Here is a 21,513-nt window from a genome sequence, read left to right as displayed (position 1 = left end):
AGTAATAGTCTTTGGCCAGATTAAGTCATCCTGGCCTTGGGAAATGCCATGGAATTCATGTTCAGCATTGCCGGATGTTTTATAGTTTAAATTGGCAGAATTATACAAATACATGTTAATAGATAAATAACTATCATAGAAAGCAAAACAAGATGATGAACTCATATAGTACTGTTTGCTCTGCTTGCAGGAAGCTGAGGGGGAATGTGCTGGTTTTGTCCACTGGGTGGCAGTCGTGTACAAGTAAGGAGCTTCTGCTTTGTTGCAACTGTGTGCCAAGGGTCCTCCTGGCTTATTTATCATTTCAGGTTCACATGTGCCAAACCATCAGCTTTAAATAAAACACACACTCTCTCTCTCACACACACTTCCTTTATATAGTTGCACGTTTTCTTTATCGTATTTATGACACCAAACGTAAATGAAATAACAGCAGCCATGACGAATGTATGGGCAAAATGCTCCATTGATAGTATTATTCTTAAATATGCCTTTAAATAGCTTTTGCTTTTTCCTGAGTATGGACAACCAATGACAGAACAAAGATGTTTTAAAGCTACATATAAGAGAAGGCGCGGACGCTGTATCTGTGCATGTATCTATATTACTATTTAAAACATTAGCAGCCCTATTACATCATAGTTGGGATCGTTGTTGTCACTTTATTTATATATTTCTGGTCGTTTCCAGGTGCCATTATGTGCTCTGTGTTGTAAATACCAGCTTGTAGAAGCAACCCGGTGGGGGCCACACAGTGGCTGTTCTACTGAGATGCAGAGCTCAGGCTGTTTTTGCAGGTTTCTCATGCGTTGAGAGCGAAACAGTCAGCAGTCGGCTCTTTTGTTCCAAGTGCAGATTCTGTGTGCGCGCGCGCGGGCGCGGGTGTGTGCCAAAGAAAGAGAGAGAGAGAGAGAGAGAGAGAGAGAAACGGGCGCGCACACAAACACACACTACCAATCTCTTACACACACTACCAATCTCTTACACACAGCCTGAGCAGAGCAGAGGCAGTGTTTAGGATACAGCAGAGTGTGTGAGGAGACTGGAGAGACCGGGATGCTGACACACTCCTGATAGATGGTTAAAATGGCAAGAGCTTGTTCGACCCCCAGGAGCCACCAAACTGTAGCGTTGTAGGTCGGAATATGTCGTAGCAGGAGCTGGATATTTGTGCTCCCCCGGCTTTTTTTTTCTCCTAAAGAAAAAAAGAGCGCTGTTTTGTTTCCACCACGTTGTTCTCTGTCGGTACTGGGATATTTTCTGTGTTTAAATGGCATCCACAAGGATGGGGATTTTTTGGGGAATTCTCCTAAATGCTTTAATCGGTAAGTGGCACTACCTTGTTACCGGGCTCGGGGGCATGGGGGCAGGATGTGATTGGAGTGGGGGGGGCAGACGCTGTCAGCTCGCTGCTCTCCACTGCAAGCTGCTGTAAGTGCTGTAACCCTGAACTTGGCCCCTCTCCGGTGTTCGTTTGTATTCGGGCTTCAAGCACCAGTGTTGGGGCTGTGAACACTGCAGGGTTCTGAGGGGAGGATACCTACTTTATTGTTGGTTTGCATTGTTGTTTTGTTCTGCATCCTGCAGAAGTTTCAACGTTCCAACCTCTTGTCATTCACACATACAAAGAGTTCAAATGGAGATGAGTCTTTTGCTGTCCAGGCAGCACCATCATAACACATTGTAGCCACGTGTAATGTATCTTGTTTTGTTTTATTTTCCTTTTCTTTTATTTGTTTTGGTTTTAATTCAGACTGATGAACGTTTTTTTTCTCTGGCTTTGAGAAAGTCATGCTTTTCTAATAGATTTATTTAGAAGCCAAATGTTCCATCTAAAACTTTAAATTTGTCCTTTACTTTCATGAGTGGAGTTTAATTTCATATCAGTGGACTTCAAAAGTAGATAGATTTATTGACTGGTCAGTCAGTAGAGCATACCACCCTGTGGCTGGGTGGAATGACAGTGGTTATTGCTTTAAGAATAGATTAAAAGACTGTGGTTATTGCCTGCTGGGGAGAATATTTGTACAGATTAAATGTCAAGGCTGTCTCTCTCCTCCTTTTCAAATTTTCTCCTGCATCCCTTTGTTTGCTATGACAGTCACTTTCTCTCTCGATGTGGGGCCCCTTTAATTCAAAGGCTGGAGAGAGTATTGAGTATTTGCAAAGCATACCACACAGGGACCCACAAAGGCCCTGTAGGAATCATAGAGGCTTGTGGTTCATAACATGTTTCGCTCAGAGGACTGGGAACAAAAACGTCAGAAACACACACTCAGATCTGTGATGGATGCAGTTCCAATCTACCCATCGCATTGAAGAGATGAAGCTCTTTCAAGTGCTTGTCTGCTTCAGAGAGTAGATTAGGCTCAGATAAAGGCACTTTTTATGGCATTTTAAGCAGTGATGATTGAAAGTGATTGAAAGAGAGTGAAAGGATATCTGCATTTGATCTGTTGGATCTGGATTTAAAAAAAAGTCCAAATGCAACGTTAAAGAAAGGTTTTAATAACAGGATTGTTTAAGGTTTCACTGCAGCAACAACACATCACCAGTTCTGTAAAGCAAACCTTTCCCACAACAATCTAACACCAGCTTAGAAAGACGGAAGAGAACGGACAAGTTCTCATTCAAATCAAAGCTCTTATGACTATCTTTCAGTAAGGTTCCTCTCAGTATGTCTAAAAACTGCTTTATTTTAATCCACAATATTTATAGTTTATCAGTTTACAAATAAAGCTTCCCATTGTGAAAGGTGGAGGGGGGGTGTCATGCTTAACAAGCGAGTGAGAAAGACAATCATTGCAACAGCTGCCCTACTTTCCCTCCAAGTCATGGACTATTAGGGGAGGGTAAATCGAATCGAAAAATCAAATATTGAGATTTTTTTGCTTCACAATTTTAAAATAGATTTTTTTTGTTAGAATTTTTTTTTCTCAAATAAATACAATCAATCCATTATAAAAAAATGTTGTCATTTTTATTGTTTTTGTTGATCTGTTTACTTATCTTCCTGGGCATTATAGCAGCAGAATGATGGTCAGGCTATAGTGTGTTTTTTTTCCTAATTGAAATCAAGGAAAATGACTAGAGAAACAAGTTTTGTACATTTCTTTTTTTTTTAGTCTGCAAAAATCAGCAATGTCGAGTAATCGTGAGAATCGCAATTTAAATCAAATTGTCACCCAAAAAAATCGGAATCGAATCCAATCGAGACAAATATGTATCGTCACAGCTTTACTGGACTCTTATTTCTCAGCATCCTTGTGTTGCATTTTATGTCATTTTATCACTGCTGCTTCATCGTTGCTGAATCTCTATTGTTTCGGAAGCAAACTGCGTGCAGTTGTTTGCTCTTTAATGAGCATGAGTGTAAAAGCTGCAAGAACTCAAGACTATTGATTAATAATTTATCAAGGAATAGCCTATAGGAGGGAATGTATGCATCAATACAGCACACAAAATTTTCCCCGTGGCAAGTTTTTCTCTGCCAAAGAGCATAAATATCACTTTTTAGCCAGATAATATTGACTTAATATGAAATAAAATGAAGCTTTCTATGTCTGCTGGTTTTTATTATCTTACTTAAACTGAAGGTTTTCTTGTTTGATTCATGCACTTGGTCTATAAGATGGCTTTTAAAGAAATACATATTAAAAAAAGGTTTCTATTCAGTACTTAAGAAACTTAAGCAGCATATACTTTCAAATCTAACAATGGCTGCCAATGATGCTACATATGATAGTTAAGTTTCTTACATATATTCAAGGGCAAAAAAGGATTAAAGGCTAAATCTGCTTTTTATAATATTTAAGTGTCACCGTGAGCCAACCAGAGCTACATAGCTTATAGAAGAAAATAGTTTACAAAGACAACTAAACCACATATCAGACTTTTAAGATAATGCTTGGTGTTATTCCTAGCTTGATTATTACACTGTCATTGTGTGATGTGATGCAAAACAGTTGTGTCAGTATCCTATAATATCATCACCCTGGAGCCTCAGAGGAGCCTGTGGAGCATCGTGAGCTCCAGCAGTGGTGCTCATGCCTGCTAACCACATCTATCAGTAACTGTTGTGCCATCCTCACTTTACTCTTGCAGCTGTAAACATTTGTGCCAGCTTGTCACTCTTATCTTAGTGTCATTGTGAATCGCGCTTAGCTGACCCTTGTCTCTAGCTTTACTCTGGATTTCCTACATTTTAGTGTAATTTAGTAGCATTAGGGCATGTCTGTGTGTGTTTATGTCCTTATCTCATCATGAAAATGCACACTCATATAGATGTGGCTCACCCTGTGTTCCTGACATGAACCCTTGCATTGTTTTCTACAGCTGTGCTCCACAGTCCTGGCAGCTCAGCATTCACAGATGACCATGACCTTTTTATTGTTTTCTTAACTCTGTTGTCTCATTGGATCTGCCTTATAATTAGCTGCTGTGTTTGAAATGATTTTCTCTGACATTTCTCACACTGTTGTCTGTGACCTTCTACCCACCCAGAGTCCAGAATTGCATTACTGGTCACTTTGGCAACATGCTTTATTCATCAGGAAGACAGGAACACAACATCATGTTGTCTCAAGCTAATTGAAGAAGCTGTTTACTTGAGCACAAAATTAAACTAGTTCCGTCCACTTCTGATCATTTACATCCTAACACACAAAACACTGAACTGTCATCGTCTGGTTTGCTGCAAAGTGTCATGACTTTGGCTTTGAAAGCCTCCAGTTTACTCTTACAGCCTATATAAATGAAGATTGAGCCTTGTTCTTGCCATGTCTAAAATGTTCATTTCTTTTCAGAGAGCATTTTGCTCAGTTTATAAGTCTCTTTCAGAATGATCCACGCTCTGATCAAAAAATGATCCACAAGTGTGAGGCTTCTGTTTGTAATCTGCTGGCTGCTTTGTGTGAAAATCTGATCTTTGTTGGATGAAAGGAAATTGGGCTGTGTGTCCAGTATAATTTTGGAGAGCAGGAAGCTCTCTTTCAGCTAAGGGTTAAATATTTCCCCAACACCACCCCCTTGTTTTTCAGAAGTGGTAGCACTGATGTGTCTCTGGTCTCATGGTCGTTTTACTCAACGTGCTCGATGAGAGGAAAAGGGGCGGAAAGCATCCGGGAGCGAGGACTAGGAGGAATAGGAAATATTGCGTTATTCTTCATATGTGATCTTCGCAGACAAGTGTGTTGGTGACAACCTCGGTTGCTCCTAAAGGGAGCTATTTCTCTCCTGGAATTTGTGGGATGAAGCCAGAGGTCCTCTTTTTTGACCCTTGTGCTTTGCTCCCCACCGCTGCCCCCCCCTAGTCCGTCCCACCGGATTCCAGGCCCTGAGGCACAGACTGGTAGTGCTTAGTCCATCAGCAGCTGAAACATGATACCAAAGGAGCTCACTGAGCTCCTCTTTTACAGAACCCAGTCAGGTCAGGCTGTTTACGTCCTCTATTTATTGTTCTCCCACTTCCCCCTTCTTTCCCCTCAGAAACCACAAATACTGAAAATCAGATCTCATATCATTACAGACTGGAAGCATCCCCACAAATAAATGTAACCTACTGGGAGGTTTAGTGAGCGCAGCATTTTGTGTTGAAGGGTAGAAAAAGGAAAAGGAAAACACATTGATCTCGGTTTAGCTGTTGCAGGTTGCAGCCACTGGTTGCAGTCCAAACAGAACGTGTGTTAAAGGAAAAGGGAACATACGTTCTGCATGAACTCAATCTAAAACCATCAATTCCCTTGTGGCTGTAGCCTGGAGTTACTTCAGTGAAGGCTTTTTATTCATGAGGTACGAGGCCTGCTGAGCAGCCATCAGGACATAAAGAGCAGTTTTCTTGTTTGATAGTTGATTACTAATAATAATACCTGCTCCCGCCATAGTTCAATATGACCGTAAGTTATAAATCATCTAAGTTACAGATCTGAAAATGAATGTCTGCTGGACCCTAAAGAACATCACAACAAAAGCCTGAACCTAATATCTATTTTTTTTCAGATGTATTACACTTTATTCAAAGAATGTCTTTGTTTTGCATTTATGTCTGATCAGTCCTCTAAAGGCCCAGTCCGCTTAACTTTAAACTAAAAGTGACTGGATACTATAGATTTACAAACACTCCAAAACGCTGCAGTTTTTCTGCTGAAATGTCTTCCAATCTGCAAAAAAAAATGATGAGTTTGGATGAAACGTGTTATTACTATCTTTTTTTTTCTAATATAAACTCAGGACAAGCTTTTTGATAGAGATGGCGAAACCATACTGTGTACATACATTTAGAGACAGATTTACATGTATCTATAAAGTTGTGCAGCTTCTCTGCCACTGGAGACAGATGGCAGGAAAGGCCACTGGGAGTTTGGGTTAAATATCTCTGCTTTTAAGACACATTTTAAAACCTGTTTTATTTGAAAAAGCTCATATTTAAATGGATTTGTTTGGGGTCTACATATTATGATTTTGGTTTCTTTTCTTCTGTGAATTTAGCTATTTAGATTTTCTCTTTTAGTTGATCTTTGTTGATTTTTTTCCTTTTTTTGGGGGAAGTAAAGTGTGTGTGAGTTTGTGTAAGTGCGTGTGGGCTTGTGGGGTGAGGTGGTAGAACATTGTTACACTTGTGTTTGAAAGGTAACAGAAATCCTGAAATCTCGCTGTGTAGTTAATAAATTCCCACCTAACTTTTATTTCTCCACCAGAGGCTGATGATGACAGCGGATCAAGACCGTCAGCCTAAATATAGAGCTGTGTTAAACTGCTACTAACACAGGGGCTATTCATGTTCAGCTAGAGGGCTAACATCTGTGATGTGTGTGTGTCTTTTTTTCAGGTGTGATGTGTGAAGCAGAGCTCTCATTCACACTGGAGCCCAGGGACATCATTGCTGTTCAGGAACAGCCACTCATGCTTCATTGCCAGGTGGACGGCATCCCACCGATCACCACACAGTGGAGGCATAACGGTCTGCTCTTAACTCAGGATCAACATCACACCACCTTCATCAACGGTTCGCTCCTGATCGCTCACTTCCAGAAAACCAAGTCTGACGGTTCGTCTGACGAGGGCGACTACGAGTGCATGGCCCAGAATTCCTTTGGACGGGTAGTGAGCCGCAAGGCCCGCATTCAAGCAGCCAGTAAGTTCCTATACTGATCTTTTTTGGAGTGTTGATTTGTTTTTGATGCCTGTCTGGAGCTATGCATTGATTTGATTTGATTTTGACTTCAAAACAATTACTAAAATTAGTTATATGGAAAAAACTCTATTAAAGTAATTCGAATATTTTTTGCCATATTAAACGCTGCTAGTGAGCCAGTTGATAGGAATGACAGGCCATGGCTGCAGACACTGTTGTCAACTTTGGGACATGGTCGCTATATTTGACAAGTATTCAGCCCCTCTTGCATCTCCTCTTCACAAAAGTGACTAGTGACAAATATAGCAACTTGTTTAGGTGTTATTGAAGATTTGTGGAGACTGACATGAAAGCGGTAATCCCAAAAGACAAAAGGAAAGTTTGTTCTCACCAACTTGTTTAAAACCAATGTATTCTTACGGTTCCTGCTGGACATTGAACTTTATTTAAACATTTCAACTCATTATTCTTAAAATCTTGCCTTAAAATACAAGAATTACAGTTTGTAATGGTTTGATTGTTCACCTTAAGAGCCAAACAGCCTCTTACTTAAGTTTAATTAAGTTATTTGTAATGCCCACAAATTTGAACATAGTAATTAAAACAACATAAATAATCTAATTTTCGTCCAAACCCAGTCAACAGAGCACTGCTGTGCATGTAAATGCACTAAATACATCTCTGGCTGTGTAGTCATTTGAATATTTTAATACAATTCTTTGAGTTTAATGAACTTTCTGATGCTCGTCTCCAGCACTACTCAGAAATCTAAGCCTTTGATTGTGGCATTAACAAGTGCTCATGCTGAGAGTCTCCCAGCTGCTTTGTAAAAGTGCAGTAAGCTGGAGGCAACTTAGCAACCCACTCACTGCTAAAGGCATCAAGATACATTTTCTCAAGCTTGACTACCAGATCCTTCATTAGAAAAAAAAAAATTCTAGTTCATCATTAAGTTCCCAGAATTGTTGCCATGGATCATCTTTACCACATTTCTATCCCATCTCCTCGCTCGTCTTTTGTCTCACGGCACGCATTTCTAGTCTTGCTTGAAATGAAAAGCATCAGGGATGTGCACTCCCCCAGAGGCTTTAGTGATAGCGTTCTGCTCCAGACTGTGCCAAGTTAAAACTATATTTTATAAGACAAAGATGGACAAAGGCTCACAGAAGCCTGTTGATTCCTGGGCTATGTGTAGACAGGATACTGCTGTGCTGTTGTGGCCAATACAGCTTTTCCACTCAGTGGGGTACGGAGGTTAGCATGGATGTCTCTCTGACCAAAGGCAAAAGTCACTTCAGCTCAGCAGCTGGCCCTGTCAAGCACACGCAACCTTTCAAGGCCTTCCTAAAGAGTCTTTCTTTTCAAAGGTTAGCTTGAATCTTCCTTTGTTACACTCTTTTTTCCGATCCTACATCAGGGAAGTCAGCTGTATCGGGCCCCTTGTTGTTTAAAATTAATGTGACAAACTTGTGAGAAAGTCAGGAAAATAAGTATGTATAGGTTTAACAACAGAAGTTTAATCTCCTGAGGATGTTTGCAAAAGCAAACAACACAAAAATCCTAATTTTATGTGCTGTAGTTTTTTGGCCTCATTATGTGGTATCCTTCATATCATTATACCTCAATTTGAAATAGGCAATGTGATGAAAATGTATCCATCAGAAAGCCTGTTGAAAAGCTGCACACATTAGGTGAGTAAGGGCCACTGTAATCTTCATTTAGAGCTAGAACTATATTCATTATGTAGGGACACAGTTTCAGTGAGAATGGTGTTGAATGTGCTGAATAGGGACTGACAAGTGCAGACTCGCTGATGCTGTCATCCAACGTGACACCAACAAGCTCAGTCAATGACTGAGATTTCTCACAGTGTTTTTTTTAATTTTTTTATTTAAGTTTTTTTTTTTTTTTTTTTTCATTTTATTGTAAAGTCATACCAGGCAATTTATTCTTTTTTTATTTTTCTATTTTTTTTCTGACTGAAGTTTACCCAGTAGCTCAAGTTCAATCCTCTTCAGGTTTGAATTTTCCTATTTTGGAAAGTTTCTTTTCTCCAGGAGACCATTTTAAGCTTTTCACTTCAACTCGTATTGATCAGGATTACTAGAGGATTACTCCACGTCACATTCTGACCTCTAAATTTTGGCTGTGTTGAAAAGTTTATTGACGAACCACGGAATGAGTAATATCAATCATATTAAGATACTTCCTGCAAGAGTCCAGACAAGACGATGTAATGGAAAATTTTGCCATTTTTTTGCCACATACCAGTGCCTTATGTACTTGGTAGTGTTTTTAAAAATTATTTCAGTGTTTTTTTGTAAGTCAGAAAAATGCTGCAGTTGTTTTAGAAGTCAGGCTGTTGGTATTTTATGAGCTGTCTTGGTTGTTGAACATGACTTTGTTGACTCTGCCTTTGTGTCTTTTTAAGCAAATGTATCAGCTTTGCCAACTGCATTTCTGATTGGAAAATATTTATAAAGGATTTTTTTTCTGTGTGAATTTGGTAACATATTCATCATCCCTCAGCACTCAGTATTTGGTAGTGCTTGGTTTAGGAATGACTGCAGGCGCCTGATTGCTCCACAAGCGTTGTCCATGTTGATTATCGTTCATTCTGTTGGGCTGTTACATTTTAGGTCTTTCATTTAAACTGTTACGGGAGTTTTTAATCTTGGAAATAAACTTTAACTGGGTTTAGATGAATGTTGGATTGGACATAATTTATTATATTTTGGTTTCTTTTAAATAAGAGAACAAGAGCAAAATAAGTCATTTATATGCCCTCCATGTAAACATGTTTGACAAGTGTTGGTTTTTTCCCTTATCCAAGTGTTTGTTAATGTTGTTGTGCTCTTTGTGTGGTTTTGCGATCATTTGCTGCGTTATAGTTCCTCTACAACAGAGCTCTGACTTGTACCACTGTGATACAAGAGGTGGTGTGATTACTGAAGTCTCTTTATAGCCCTCCCCATAGATGAAGCCTCCATCTTACCCTTCACACTACCACCCCTCCATAAATTTTACTTTTTATTTGCTTGACAACCATTTGTGTGAGCTCGCTGTCGGGGGCTGGTGTTGGACGGACTCCCGCTGCCCCTCTAAATCGACGGTCGGTCTTAGAAACGCCTTTTTTTTCCTCACAAATGTTATCTCTTTGATGGTCAGTTTCTCTCCTTGTGCATCTTTCTTTCTTTCCACACTTTCTCTAGGACCTCCTCATTAGCTTAGGTTCAGGAAGCTTTTCATCATTTGGATGACTGACATCCTGGTACAGTGGACCCAAGCAGGGCCCCTCCCCCACAGCACAGCCACGTCACCAGGCAACACACCACAAAAGCCCCCTTGTTACAAAATAGCTTTTAGGATCAATTGAAATGAATTGCTTTTGTCCATTTGTGAGAAATTAATTAGAAGGAGTTGAAGCTTTGTCATGAAATATTTTTTCGCATGTTCTGTTCACAGAAGGAGACCGCAGCTGACCTCGTGGACCATTTTAGGAGACTGACAAAAGGCAAATGTCTCTAAATGTGAAAAGCGTGCAAACAAAAACAGCAAAAACGTGTCCGAATTTAGCTGCGCATCTTAGACGTTTTATTGATTCCTTCATAGTTTCAGCTTTATTTACTTCTGAAAAATGACAGTTTAATGAAAAAGGAAATCCCAGGAGGCTGACAAGGCTGCAATGTGGAAAGAGAGAAGATGCCTGTAAAAAGAAAAAGCTTTTGCCTCTCGTTTGTGTAAATTGAATTTTTGCAAGATTTAAATGTAAAAAAAGTGTGATGTCATGTCTGATGAGACGTTTAAAAGCTGTGCGGATGGCTTGCCACGAGCAGCTACTCAGTCTCAGACAGCAGTTAGGACCAGTGATTTATGTGGAGCTTACGTTAGTTGACATGAAAGTGCTTGTTTGTGATGTGCATGCACCCGCCTGTGTTTTGATGGCGGCTCTCCATCACACTCACACCCTCCTGTCCCCTCCCCTTTCATGGCCTCCAGTTTGGGTGAACGCTGAAGCTCCATCCCTGCATCTCCTAGAAGCTTTCTTTGTCTGCCAGCCAAACCCCACCCTCGAACTGCACCCCCCCTCCCTCCCTCCCTCCACCGCTGCCCTCGCTCCTCTTTGCTTGCATGTCATGAAGCAAATCATCCCCCTTGTCATATTGATTAGCCAAACATTATTCTGACATTTAAACATGAATGATATTTACTTTTTCTCATCATTCTCTTAAAGGGATGATTATGTTCATCCATGTTTAACTTATATATGTCTCAGACTATATCAATTAAGGAGTCATTTCTTTTTGCCATTTTACACCACAAAATCACTAGTATAATGTTCCTCGTATTTACATTGTCCCTCTCATTGTTATTCCTGTCTTGAAAACATCACAGCGTATTAGTGCATATGGGCACGGCTTATAAATACCCTCTTCCTTCTGTTAGGCAGGTATGTGGGCTGATGTTAACCCAGTGTGTTCCCTCCTGCTGTGTGGTCAGCGACCCTCCATCTGTCTGCCAGTGTGTCAGAAGGATTGAAGAAAAATAGGATTTTTTTCTTATTTTTCCCCCCCTGTACCGTTAAGGTGGGCTGAGGCAATGGGAGCTCTGACCTCTGCTATGTAATTACACCTGAAACCAGTTATTACAGTACTCCTCCAGACTGTACACCTCTCAGATCTCATTACCTGATTGTGCATGCTCCATTTGAGTTGAAACAACTTTAGATCTGTTTTTGAGATTTAGTTCAAAGTGAGTCCGTCTCCGAGCTAAGAAAACTGTAAACATTTGACGATATTATCGTATCAGTTTTTTTTTCCTGCCTGTATAAAAATTATTTTTGTCCTTTAGCGTTGTTAATGGAATAAACAACATTTACGGTTATTTCCATTAAAATATGCTTAAAGTTTTCCAAGTCTCATCTCCAGAAGGAGCATACTAGATCTCTATTTTAGTTAAAGATGGCACTGCATTGACCTTGAAGCTGTGAAAAATCACCAAGGGAAGCCACACTATCTGAATGCCTTATTTAGCTGAATGTCTTTTTATTGTGGTGGGAAAATGGACGCAATTTAAAATGGAGCTTCAGAGAGATTTACAAGCTAATTATGATTTTAGTCACTTCATTCTGCTAATTGCTAATCAAATATTAATTATGTTTTGGAAGTGAAGTGATAGTGCTGTATGGTGGGAACAGAAAGGGCATCCACCTTAACTAGCTTTGCATTAATTGCATTACTTATATTTCCTATTTAATGAGCAACAAATGCAACTAAATGAACATAAAATTGATTGCTTGGGTGTTTAAATTTTAAGCCTTGCTGCTAGACACAGATGTACAAGGTGAGCTGTAAACATCCTGTGTTATCTGCTTCTTAGTGTGAGGGTTGGTGTGGTCTCTTCAAATCTTTAAATATCTCCCTGTGCACGCAACATCACATGGCAAAGAAGCTCCTTAAGAGAAGAAGAAAGATGACAAGTTGTGGAATAGCTGGGTGATAGATATATTTAACTTTTTAAACAAGTGTTGATCTGTTTCTTCCAGGCACACATTAACTATGACATTGTTTTCATCCCGTGTCAGTTTTTCACATCATTTAATGACAAACTAGGTCATGTTGTACTCATGTTTGTTTAGCGCCTTCAAAGCAACTCTATCCACATGATAGCAGACACATATATATATATGTATGTATGATATATGTACTAAATGCACACATTCATAAACTTTGACCTTTCTCCTCCAATCTTTTAGCAGCTGCTCACAACAGCTGTGTACACGACAGCAGATCACCCCCATTATGCGCATTGAGATAATCTCTTTTAATTCATTTATCATGCAAATCACTTTTAACCCCCTGAATGGACGGGAATCATGCAAGAAATTGAGCATCTTGCTGAAACAGCCTTTACTTGCTGGACTAAGATGCTGCTTCATTATGCAAGCCATTATATTGAAACTGAGCAGACTGTGGATGAAACAAATATTATCTTAGATCTTAGTTGACATTCAGGTTCAGTGTTTGGTTTGTACTTTGTCTGACTACGTCCCTAATTCCGCGTGCGTGTTTGACTCTGTGTCAGCTTCTAGACCACCCTAGCTATTCTCAAACAAACAAATGAATAGGGGGCCTAAAATTCCTCGTGCCTGCTTTTAAGGCTCTTGGGAGGAATTCCTGAGTAATAGAGGTGAAAGGTGAAAGGAAAGAGAGCAGAGTCCAGGCTGAAGGTTGGCTGTGGCAGACTGAAGTCCAAATGTGGTTTCTTCTTTGTCCCCTCTTCAGTAAGAGTATATTCTGAGGTTTTGAGGCATTATATCACATTATTGTGAGGTTTAAGTTAAGGTTTGGCAACAGGAAATCAATATTATCAATACATTGTTTTAAAGATGGAAACACAAGTATCTGTGGGTTTATTTTGGGTGTTCCTATGTTTCCAGGCTTGACTATGGGCTTGGCAAGCTCTCGCTTCTGCCCCGTCACCGCGCTTCACTACACTTAACAGAGGCTTTATGGCCAGATTGTGCTGTTAAAATTCTTTACAGGGTCTGCACCATCCACCAATAAAAGCGCCAACAGTCCCTCATCCTGTCCTCTCCTCAGCTTTAATTTTGTTCTGCATTTGCGATAACATGGGATAGAGACAATGAGGTAAAGCCAGTAGATGATGATGTTGCTGCCTCCTCAGTTTTTCACACAGTCAGGAAGACACACACACACATAGGGCCCCTCAAACCAGTTTTCCATTTTGTTTAAGAAGGGATCAGGAAATCTTTCTGCCAATAAGAAGAGCCTGAGACAAAGACCAGTCAGTGATGGGACGGCGGCAGCTTTCCTGTGGGCCTCTGCCACCTCTCCTGCTTTAGCCTGCATGAGTGTGTTTGTGTGTTTTGGGGCACCTCCCGTCACGAAGGAGCACCTATTGTTAAATGCAGGGCGGTGGAGTGGCTGGGAACGGGCAGAGGTTATGGAGATGTTCAGCCTCTGGGGGTTCTGTTTTGTGGCAATGGCATGAGTGTTTGTTGTCCTGGCTGACTCAGTTAGCTGGCGCTGAGGCCCCTTTTGTCACTACTGACTCTGGGTGGGTGTGTTTCCCCTACCAACCCCCTCCCAGCCCCTTTCTTCTCCGCCTGTTGCAGCACTGACTTAGAAATAGAAGGGTCAAAGGTTGCAAGGGGCTGGACCATAAAGAGGAGGGGGTTCTATCTGGGAAACTATGACCTTTTGTGTGCGCTAGTGCAGAGTACCCCTCCCTTTTTTTTTTTTTATTCTCCTCCCATTATGTTTCCCCTCCTCCAATGCTGCACCTCCTGCTCATTCCCCAGTGGGGACCCATCCCCCTGTCTGATGGCCCCGGGGCAGTGGCAGTGACCTTGGCTTTGGCAGGGATATAAAGTGGCCTGAACGTGCTTCTGTATTACAGCTCCAACCGTGCCCTTTCACAAACAAGCAATGCAGCATGCTGGAGGAACAAGAGCAACATAAGCACATTCTCTCAGAAAGGACATGTATTTGCCTCTGTCATGTGTTTTCTGTTTTCCCTTAATAGTTTGTTTCAGTATTCTTCCTTAGTGAAGCTAAACTATTTCAGTTTAATGTCTCGTGACGTTAACCTGGTTGTGCTTTGCACGTGTTACATTTTTTCTTTTTCTCATCAAAATCTAACAGAGTATTTCTTGCATTAAAACAATTATTTGGCCCATATGAGAACTGATGACTGCATGCATCGTCTTTGAAGCCCTGACCTCAAAGTGAAGTTGCCAGCTTCATAATATCTTCATAACATAATACATATTTAATATTTTTTCTATCAATGCTAGGTTTTATAGAAGATGAGCTGCTTTAAGTCGGTCGTTTTATTTTTGCTATTAATTTAATATGTACATGTTTTGTTACTGCTTTCAATGTCTGTAAAATGAGGGTCTATCTTACTAACACAAACTCATTGAGCTCTACAATCTTTACTTTTTTTTCCCTCCATAGTTGTCACAGAGCCCCTGAAGTGTTTGGGGTCAAAAGCTTGTCAGACTTCAGTGTGTGGAGTTGGTCACCTGGGATAAAATGAATTCCACAGGAACCAATTAGAAGAGGTTACTGCTGCATGGCACAGGATGGAAGATTTCTGGGATGCCCAGTTTCCTCCTGACAACCTGTTTGTGGGGTCATTTTGCAGAGCATGACTTACTTTTGGGAATCTTATGTTAAAAAAAAAAAAGTAGATCATGGAACCTATATTTAACTCTTTTTTTAAATTCACAAAATTTCAGAGTAAGGAATAATCAGGTATGATTTTATGATTATTTTACACCCCAAGTCAACAAGAGTTGAGAATATCAGTTAGATTTTCTGAGTTTATCAGCTGATTTATGAGGATAAATAATGTGTTGTTTTGATAGTACACCACAACAAAAATTGACATGAATATTGAGTGTGTAGGAAATATGAAAACGTTGCAATGTAGTGAGTAAAATTGTCGGTGCATGTGTCCGGGGTCTAAAGTGATCTGGCTCTGGAGACTGGCCCTTGAAGGAGGGAAGAACATTCCGTTTTGTTGCTGTGCCATGACCTCCTCCCCCCAGCAGCTTTGTTTCCAGGGCAGTGTTCGACAGGAAGAGGGATGCAAAGCATCAGAAGACTTGCTTAGCCCTAAGAAGCATGTCTCTACCATTAGAACATCGCGGAAAACTGGTCCCCAGACCCCAGGCTCGTAATTCATTTCTGTAACATGTGCATTACCAAAGCTTAAGATCACATAAATGCACTAAAACGGGCATGTGCTCAGTCTCGTGGTCAGTGACTGTACATTCAATATTGTGACCTGCTGCTACCATGAAACAGAAACGGCGTAGTGTGCACTCCATCAACACTTGGACACTTTACTGGCACCTTTATTTCTCCATGAAAGCACCACTAAAGCATTTAATTTAATTCCATCCATGAGTGATGGAGTAGCAAGCTTGGAATCCATCTGGAGATGCTTTTTCAGTCGATGTCAGAAGATGAGATGTTTATTTTACAATCACATCCAGGAAATTTGTATTATCTGTCCAGCAGCAGTCATTAATCATTTTTATGAACGCATCTGTACTTTTTTTTTTCTTCAAAGAAGTTGTTTCATGCCATGTGTTAGTAAGTTGTAAGGTGGACCATTTCATTGCTTCAGTGTGAAAAGATGAAACATGATGCTTATAGCATAATAGCCCTCTCCATTCGCCAGTATATGGGCATTATTTGTGAGTGGGAAGACAGCTTTAGAGGGTTAGCTGGCTGATGGCCGTTTGTACGAGCTGGTGATCTGTGCTTATGTCTGACAGCTTATGGTAGCGCCCCTCCCATCCATTGCAAGGAACAGATGAGACAAGCCTTACAAGAAGAGAGTCGCTGCCACAGGTTGCTTATGCGTTTGTCAGTGGACAGCAGTTTGTTACACCCCATTTCATTACTATTAAAGCCAGTGTACCGAAAAATAAATGTGTAAATGAAGGCCTGTTCAGGTGTTTTGTAATAGCTTACTATTGAGGATTAAGAATGTAATTCCAGTAGCGAGACAAAAGAAGAAGTTACATAATTGTTGATGTGCAAATTTTGGGATTATTTTTCAAAACTGTCGAGTAAAAATGCATCCAAGCATTTATGTGGGTTGCAATCACCTGAAAATAATATAGCTGCAGCTTTAAGGTAGAAGTATTGAAAATTGTGCTTTTCGTTAGTTAGTTACTTAGTTTTTCAAATGTCAAGATTCAGGGTTTTTTTTTTTTTACCTCCATAGATGTCTTCTTTTAGACCATTGAGAGAAAATTTAAAAAAAAATTTAAAAAATGCCCATTTTGCCATTTACAGCATTCTGTCCATTGATCCTTCATGCAAATCTGTGCATAGTAGTGTGATGATGATCTTTATATTATACAAAAAATAGAGAAGACTATAAAATGAGCCTAATTGTTATTAACAAATTTATTTGAATTTCTGTATAAAAATGATGCTCTGATTTGTTTTTTCCTGCCAATTGCCCACCAACATACAAAACAGTGTTGTTTGTGGACATTGTGTCTCATCTAGAGCCTGATTTATTTAACAGTTAATTCAATCTTTTAAATGCAGAAGGATTTTTTGTGACTCATGGAGTTATTAATAAACAACTTTATATTGAAGGAAATTGTTCAAGAAAATGAAATAAGAAATATGAGCAATGCTTCATCTTGAAGGATAATGCCTAATTTGCATATTAAACATGACATTTCAGAAAATGAAGAAACAAAATTTTTGTTGCCTAAAATTCTTGTTATGCATTAAATTAAATTGGTGCCATATTTGCCTTCACTGACAACCTGAACTGATTGACAGGATCTAAACCTAAAGTGAATAATAATCATAAAGGCAAAGATTCAGTTCTATTTTACTGTTCACAGACCTAAACATAGAAAAAAAACACCCCTGGACGAATCCAAATCCAGAGTTGCTTTGTTCACTCAGAGCCTTTTATAGGTGTTTTACTGTCTGATGAAACAAATACGCAAGTATATAATATAGTGTCTGCACAGTCTTTGTTTGCACATGCTATAGGTAGCAGCAAAGACAAAGGCCTTTCATTTCTCACCCACTGTCTTGTAACACTGAGTGATAATGACAAGGCTTGCACTCGCCTTTCCTCTCTATCATGCTGTGGTTATTTTCTACCAGGATTTTGTCTTAGCATCACTCTGTGCAGTGGGCATGGTTGCAGTCTTACAAGTGTGTACAAAAGGAGATGGAGGGGGTTACTGACAGAATATTACCAGAATTCATCAGTATTAGCCAATTTAAGGGCGAGGCGGGGGGGGGAGTGTTCAGGTTTTTCGAGTCCGCAAAAGGGAAGCAATATTCCTGGTGACTGCTCTCAGCAGGCAGCCTTAATAGAGGGACGGAGGGTTAAAATAGCTGAATAAGAAAGGAATAAGAGGCAGAATATGAATATCCAGCTGTCTCGATAAGACGATGCAATGGTGACAATTTCCTCATGTCACATTACGAGCTGATGGCAATTTTCCATACATTAAGAGTTGCTGCTCTCATGATTAAACGCTCCATGCCTGTAAATAGCTACTGTCGTTCTTTATCTATCTATCTATCTATCTATCTATCTATCTATCTATCTATCTATCTATCTATCTATCTATCTATCTATCTGTCTATCTGTCTATCTGTCTATCTATCTATCTATCTATCTATCTATATCTCAGCTAGCTTAGCATCCCTCTTCCTGTCGAACATAGCTAGCTAGCTAGCTAGCTACCTACAGTGGTGGAAAAAAATATTTGACTGCCCTTATTTTCCAAACAAATGTGCCTTTGGTTGTACCAGGTACTAAAATAAACATAAAATGTTGGAAAACAAGGGTTGTCTAATTATTTTTCACATGATTGTATCTATATCTCTGACTGTCTAATGTTATGCAATAGGTTTCAGTCCTCAGTGCACATTTTTCTGTCTTAATATGTGCATGAATGTATTTACAAGTTTCTAAATAAATGCATTTGTTTGGCAGAAGCATCTCCCACCTGTCGTGTTAGTCACGATTTATGCTGGAACATCTCTTCCCCCAGTAATTGAGCACATATGTGCAGAATACAGAGTGTCTGATCTTTTCCACTTTGTCTTTTTATCCTCTATTTTGCCCAGAATAAGCTGACAACCCAGCCCTGCCCTCCATAACATGCCTGTGGTTCACTAGATCAACACTACAAAATTTCTCTTTCATTCTTTCCTCATCAGTCCATTCCCACCATCCTCAGCATAATCACTTGTTCCTTCTTTGCTGTGCCGTATTCATGCCCCCCCCCCCCCCCCCCCCCCCAACCACATCTCTGTTTGCCACACACATGATGGCACTGTGTTGCCCGGCATTGTGATTAATGGCCGCAGTTCAGCCTGAAAAATTCCCCTGAGTGGGTGCCAGTTGGCTTACGCAGAGAAGAAACTCATTACTGCTGTCAGTTGAGCTGACAGAGCAGACGGGTGAGAGCGATATTGTGCATGTGTGTGTGTGTGTGTGTGTGTGTGTGTGTGTGCGTGTGTGTGTGCGCGCATGTGTTTGTGCATGTACAAGTGAGGGACCGAAAGAAACTAATTTCCATGCATGTCAGTAAGCACATGCATGTCTGTTCACCCTTTCTATTCATAAGCCATCATGCGTGAATAAGTGTGTCCACAAGTTTTTAAGCAGACTGTAAAGTGTCTATGTGTCATAGGGCTGGTATCCAAGTAACATTGGTCATTTCTCAGAAATGAATGAACCCCCCCCCCCTCTCAGTCAGCAGCCTGCATGCACAAATATTCATCTTAAGGTCTTTAATGGATAACCTCTGTCCAGCATGCTGTTTTATCTTCACAGTCATTCTCCTTTTCAAAGTAATTTTGCGACTATGAGTTCATGGTACTGTTACACAACCTCATCCAGCGACGATCCTGGGTTGTGTTGCAACATACAAACCCGACAAGTTCCCAAGTTTTTCCATTTGTCTTGGAAATCAAATAATCATCATCTTTCCAATACTTTGAAAAATTTGAAAAAATGGACATAATTTACAAAACTAATATACGCATGTGACTCTACAGGTAAGTGATCCAGTGTTCAGGAGTAAAATACAGTTTATTATGGAGTAGGTTATGGTGTAATTAACTAAAATTGTATCTGTGAGAGCCATTAAAGAATCCAACCCCTCAACATCAAGCATGCTGGCTGGGAATGAGCAGTTGTCTGGAAAACTAGAAAAATTAATTTATTTTTTTCTTCTTTTCATCCTCCTCCTTTTCCTCATATGCCTATAATAAAACCTGCCACGGACCTCATCATACATTGATAGTTAACCTTTCTTATTCATAATTTACTGACTCTTGACTCAATCTGTGGCACCTTACAGATGAGTTATCTTTTTAGTCTATGTTTATATAGATGTTTCCCATAAAATAGCAGGCAGGTTATTATTCTGAAAATAGTGATGATCGCATGTTCATTTTTATTTAAGAGCATGTGGCAGCAGAAGAAAAATGAATTTCATAAAAATGACAGGAAAGTCATCAAAATACACATCTGCATGAAAACATGTTTGCACAACATGGATAAGCAAAGGCATGTCATCTTCTGAGAGATGATAATCTACATTTTCTAACACCACTGTGAGAAGTGACATAATGTAAAAATTAGGTGCATATATAGCACATGCTTTTGCTTTTCAGCTGCACAGTTATAGTCCCTGAGTAACAAACAGATTCATAGGCTGATTGAGCTTCATTACTGTCAGTGAACAAGTATCATATATATATATATATATATATATATATATATATATATATATATATATATATATATATATATATATATATATATATATATATATGTATATATATATATATATATATATATAAAGTTGCATCAAAAGACATAAGGAAAATGTGTTTTGTTTCTCTGTATTGTCTATAAACACTGATACAGCAGCTGCTTTGTGACATTTTGACCCACAAGTATCCAACTCTTACTCATCATACATCCGATAACAAAGATGCTAATAAAGAATATTTAAAAAATTGCTGACTTTCATGTTGATTAGGTCTTCAACTAACTATGATTTTAACAGTTGACTAATATATAAATAATTTCTTTGATTAGTCGATTAGTCACAATTATTTCTGTCACGCCCACCATCTTTGCTTCCAGTTGACGCAGCTTTTTTACAGGCTCCAGTATGTTTTATCCTACTCTCTTCATTTACGTCACATGAATGTCATCCTGATTCCCAGCCAGTCACAACATAACATCCTTTAGTAAGTTAAAAGAATGACTCCTGAACAAGTTGAATATTAAATTTAAGCTTAACAGCTTACTATTAATTTATTTTGAAACATTCAAACTTAGCTATAGTGTCATATCCAAGCTGTACAGAATTTGCCTCAAAAGGAAAACAAAATAAATTAAATATTTTAATATCTTAATTTTCGTAGAATTGCATTGAAATGATTATTTACATCTTGATAAAGCCTGTTTTGTAAGGTAAACAAGGGCCAGAATCCTTTAAAAATTTCTGAATCCAAACAGTGATCCGAATCACCACCACCTTTGCACATTTCCAACAATTCCCAAAACTTCATAAAAATCTATCCATAACTTTTTGCATGCATGAAAGCCGTGCTGCCGTGGTATGCCAACTCTGCATGGCAGACTATACATTTCACCTGTTTGAAACTTTGTTTAGCGTGAAATATCCCCAAACCTTGGAAATAGGTTGTGCCGCCGTCAGTTTGTTCTTCGTTGTTTAAACAAAGTCGCTGCACAAAATGACAATACTGCCTCCAGCACTTCCTGTGATGCTTTGCGTAATTTGCTTGTTGTTTAAAGTTCTTATACTG

At 39.5% G+C, this 21,513-nt stretch overlaps 1 protein-coding gene across 1 annotated transcript in view; it reads left to right on the top strand.

Annotated features, from left to right (window-relative positions):
• Positions 1-1,270: 1,270 nt before the first annotated feature.
• Positions 1,271-21,513, top strand: part of igdcc3 (immunoglobulin superfamily, DCC subclass, member 3) — a gene marked incomplete at both ends in the record, with an annotated part of 61,411 nt that continues 41,168 nt past the window's right edge. Inside the window, 2 exons of the mRNA XM_079247151.1 lie at positions 1,271-1,325; positions 6,827-7,132. Of these exons, the coding sequence (XP_079103277.1) occupies positions 1,271-1,325; positions 6,827-7,132 (361 nt within the window). The remainder of the gene's footprint in view (positions 1,326-6,826; positions 7,133-21,513) is intronic.

Source organism: Telmatherina bonti (genome assembly GCF_933228915.1).
Source record: "Telmatherina bonti genome assembly, chromosome: 1".
NCBI classification, from domain to species: domain Eukaryota; kingdom Metazoa; phylum Chordata; class Actinopteri; order Atheriniformes; family Telmatherinidae; genus Telmatherina; species Telmatherina bonti.
The sequence above is the reverse complement of the archived record's forward strand: the minus strand, read 5'-3'. Positions and strand labels throughout refer to the sequence as shown.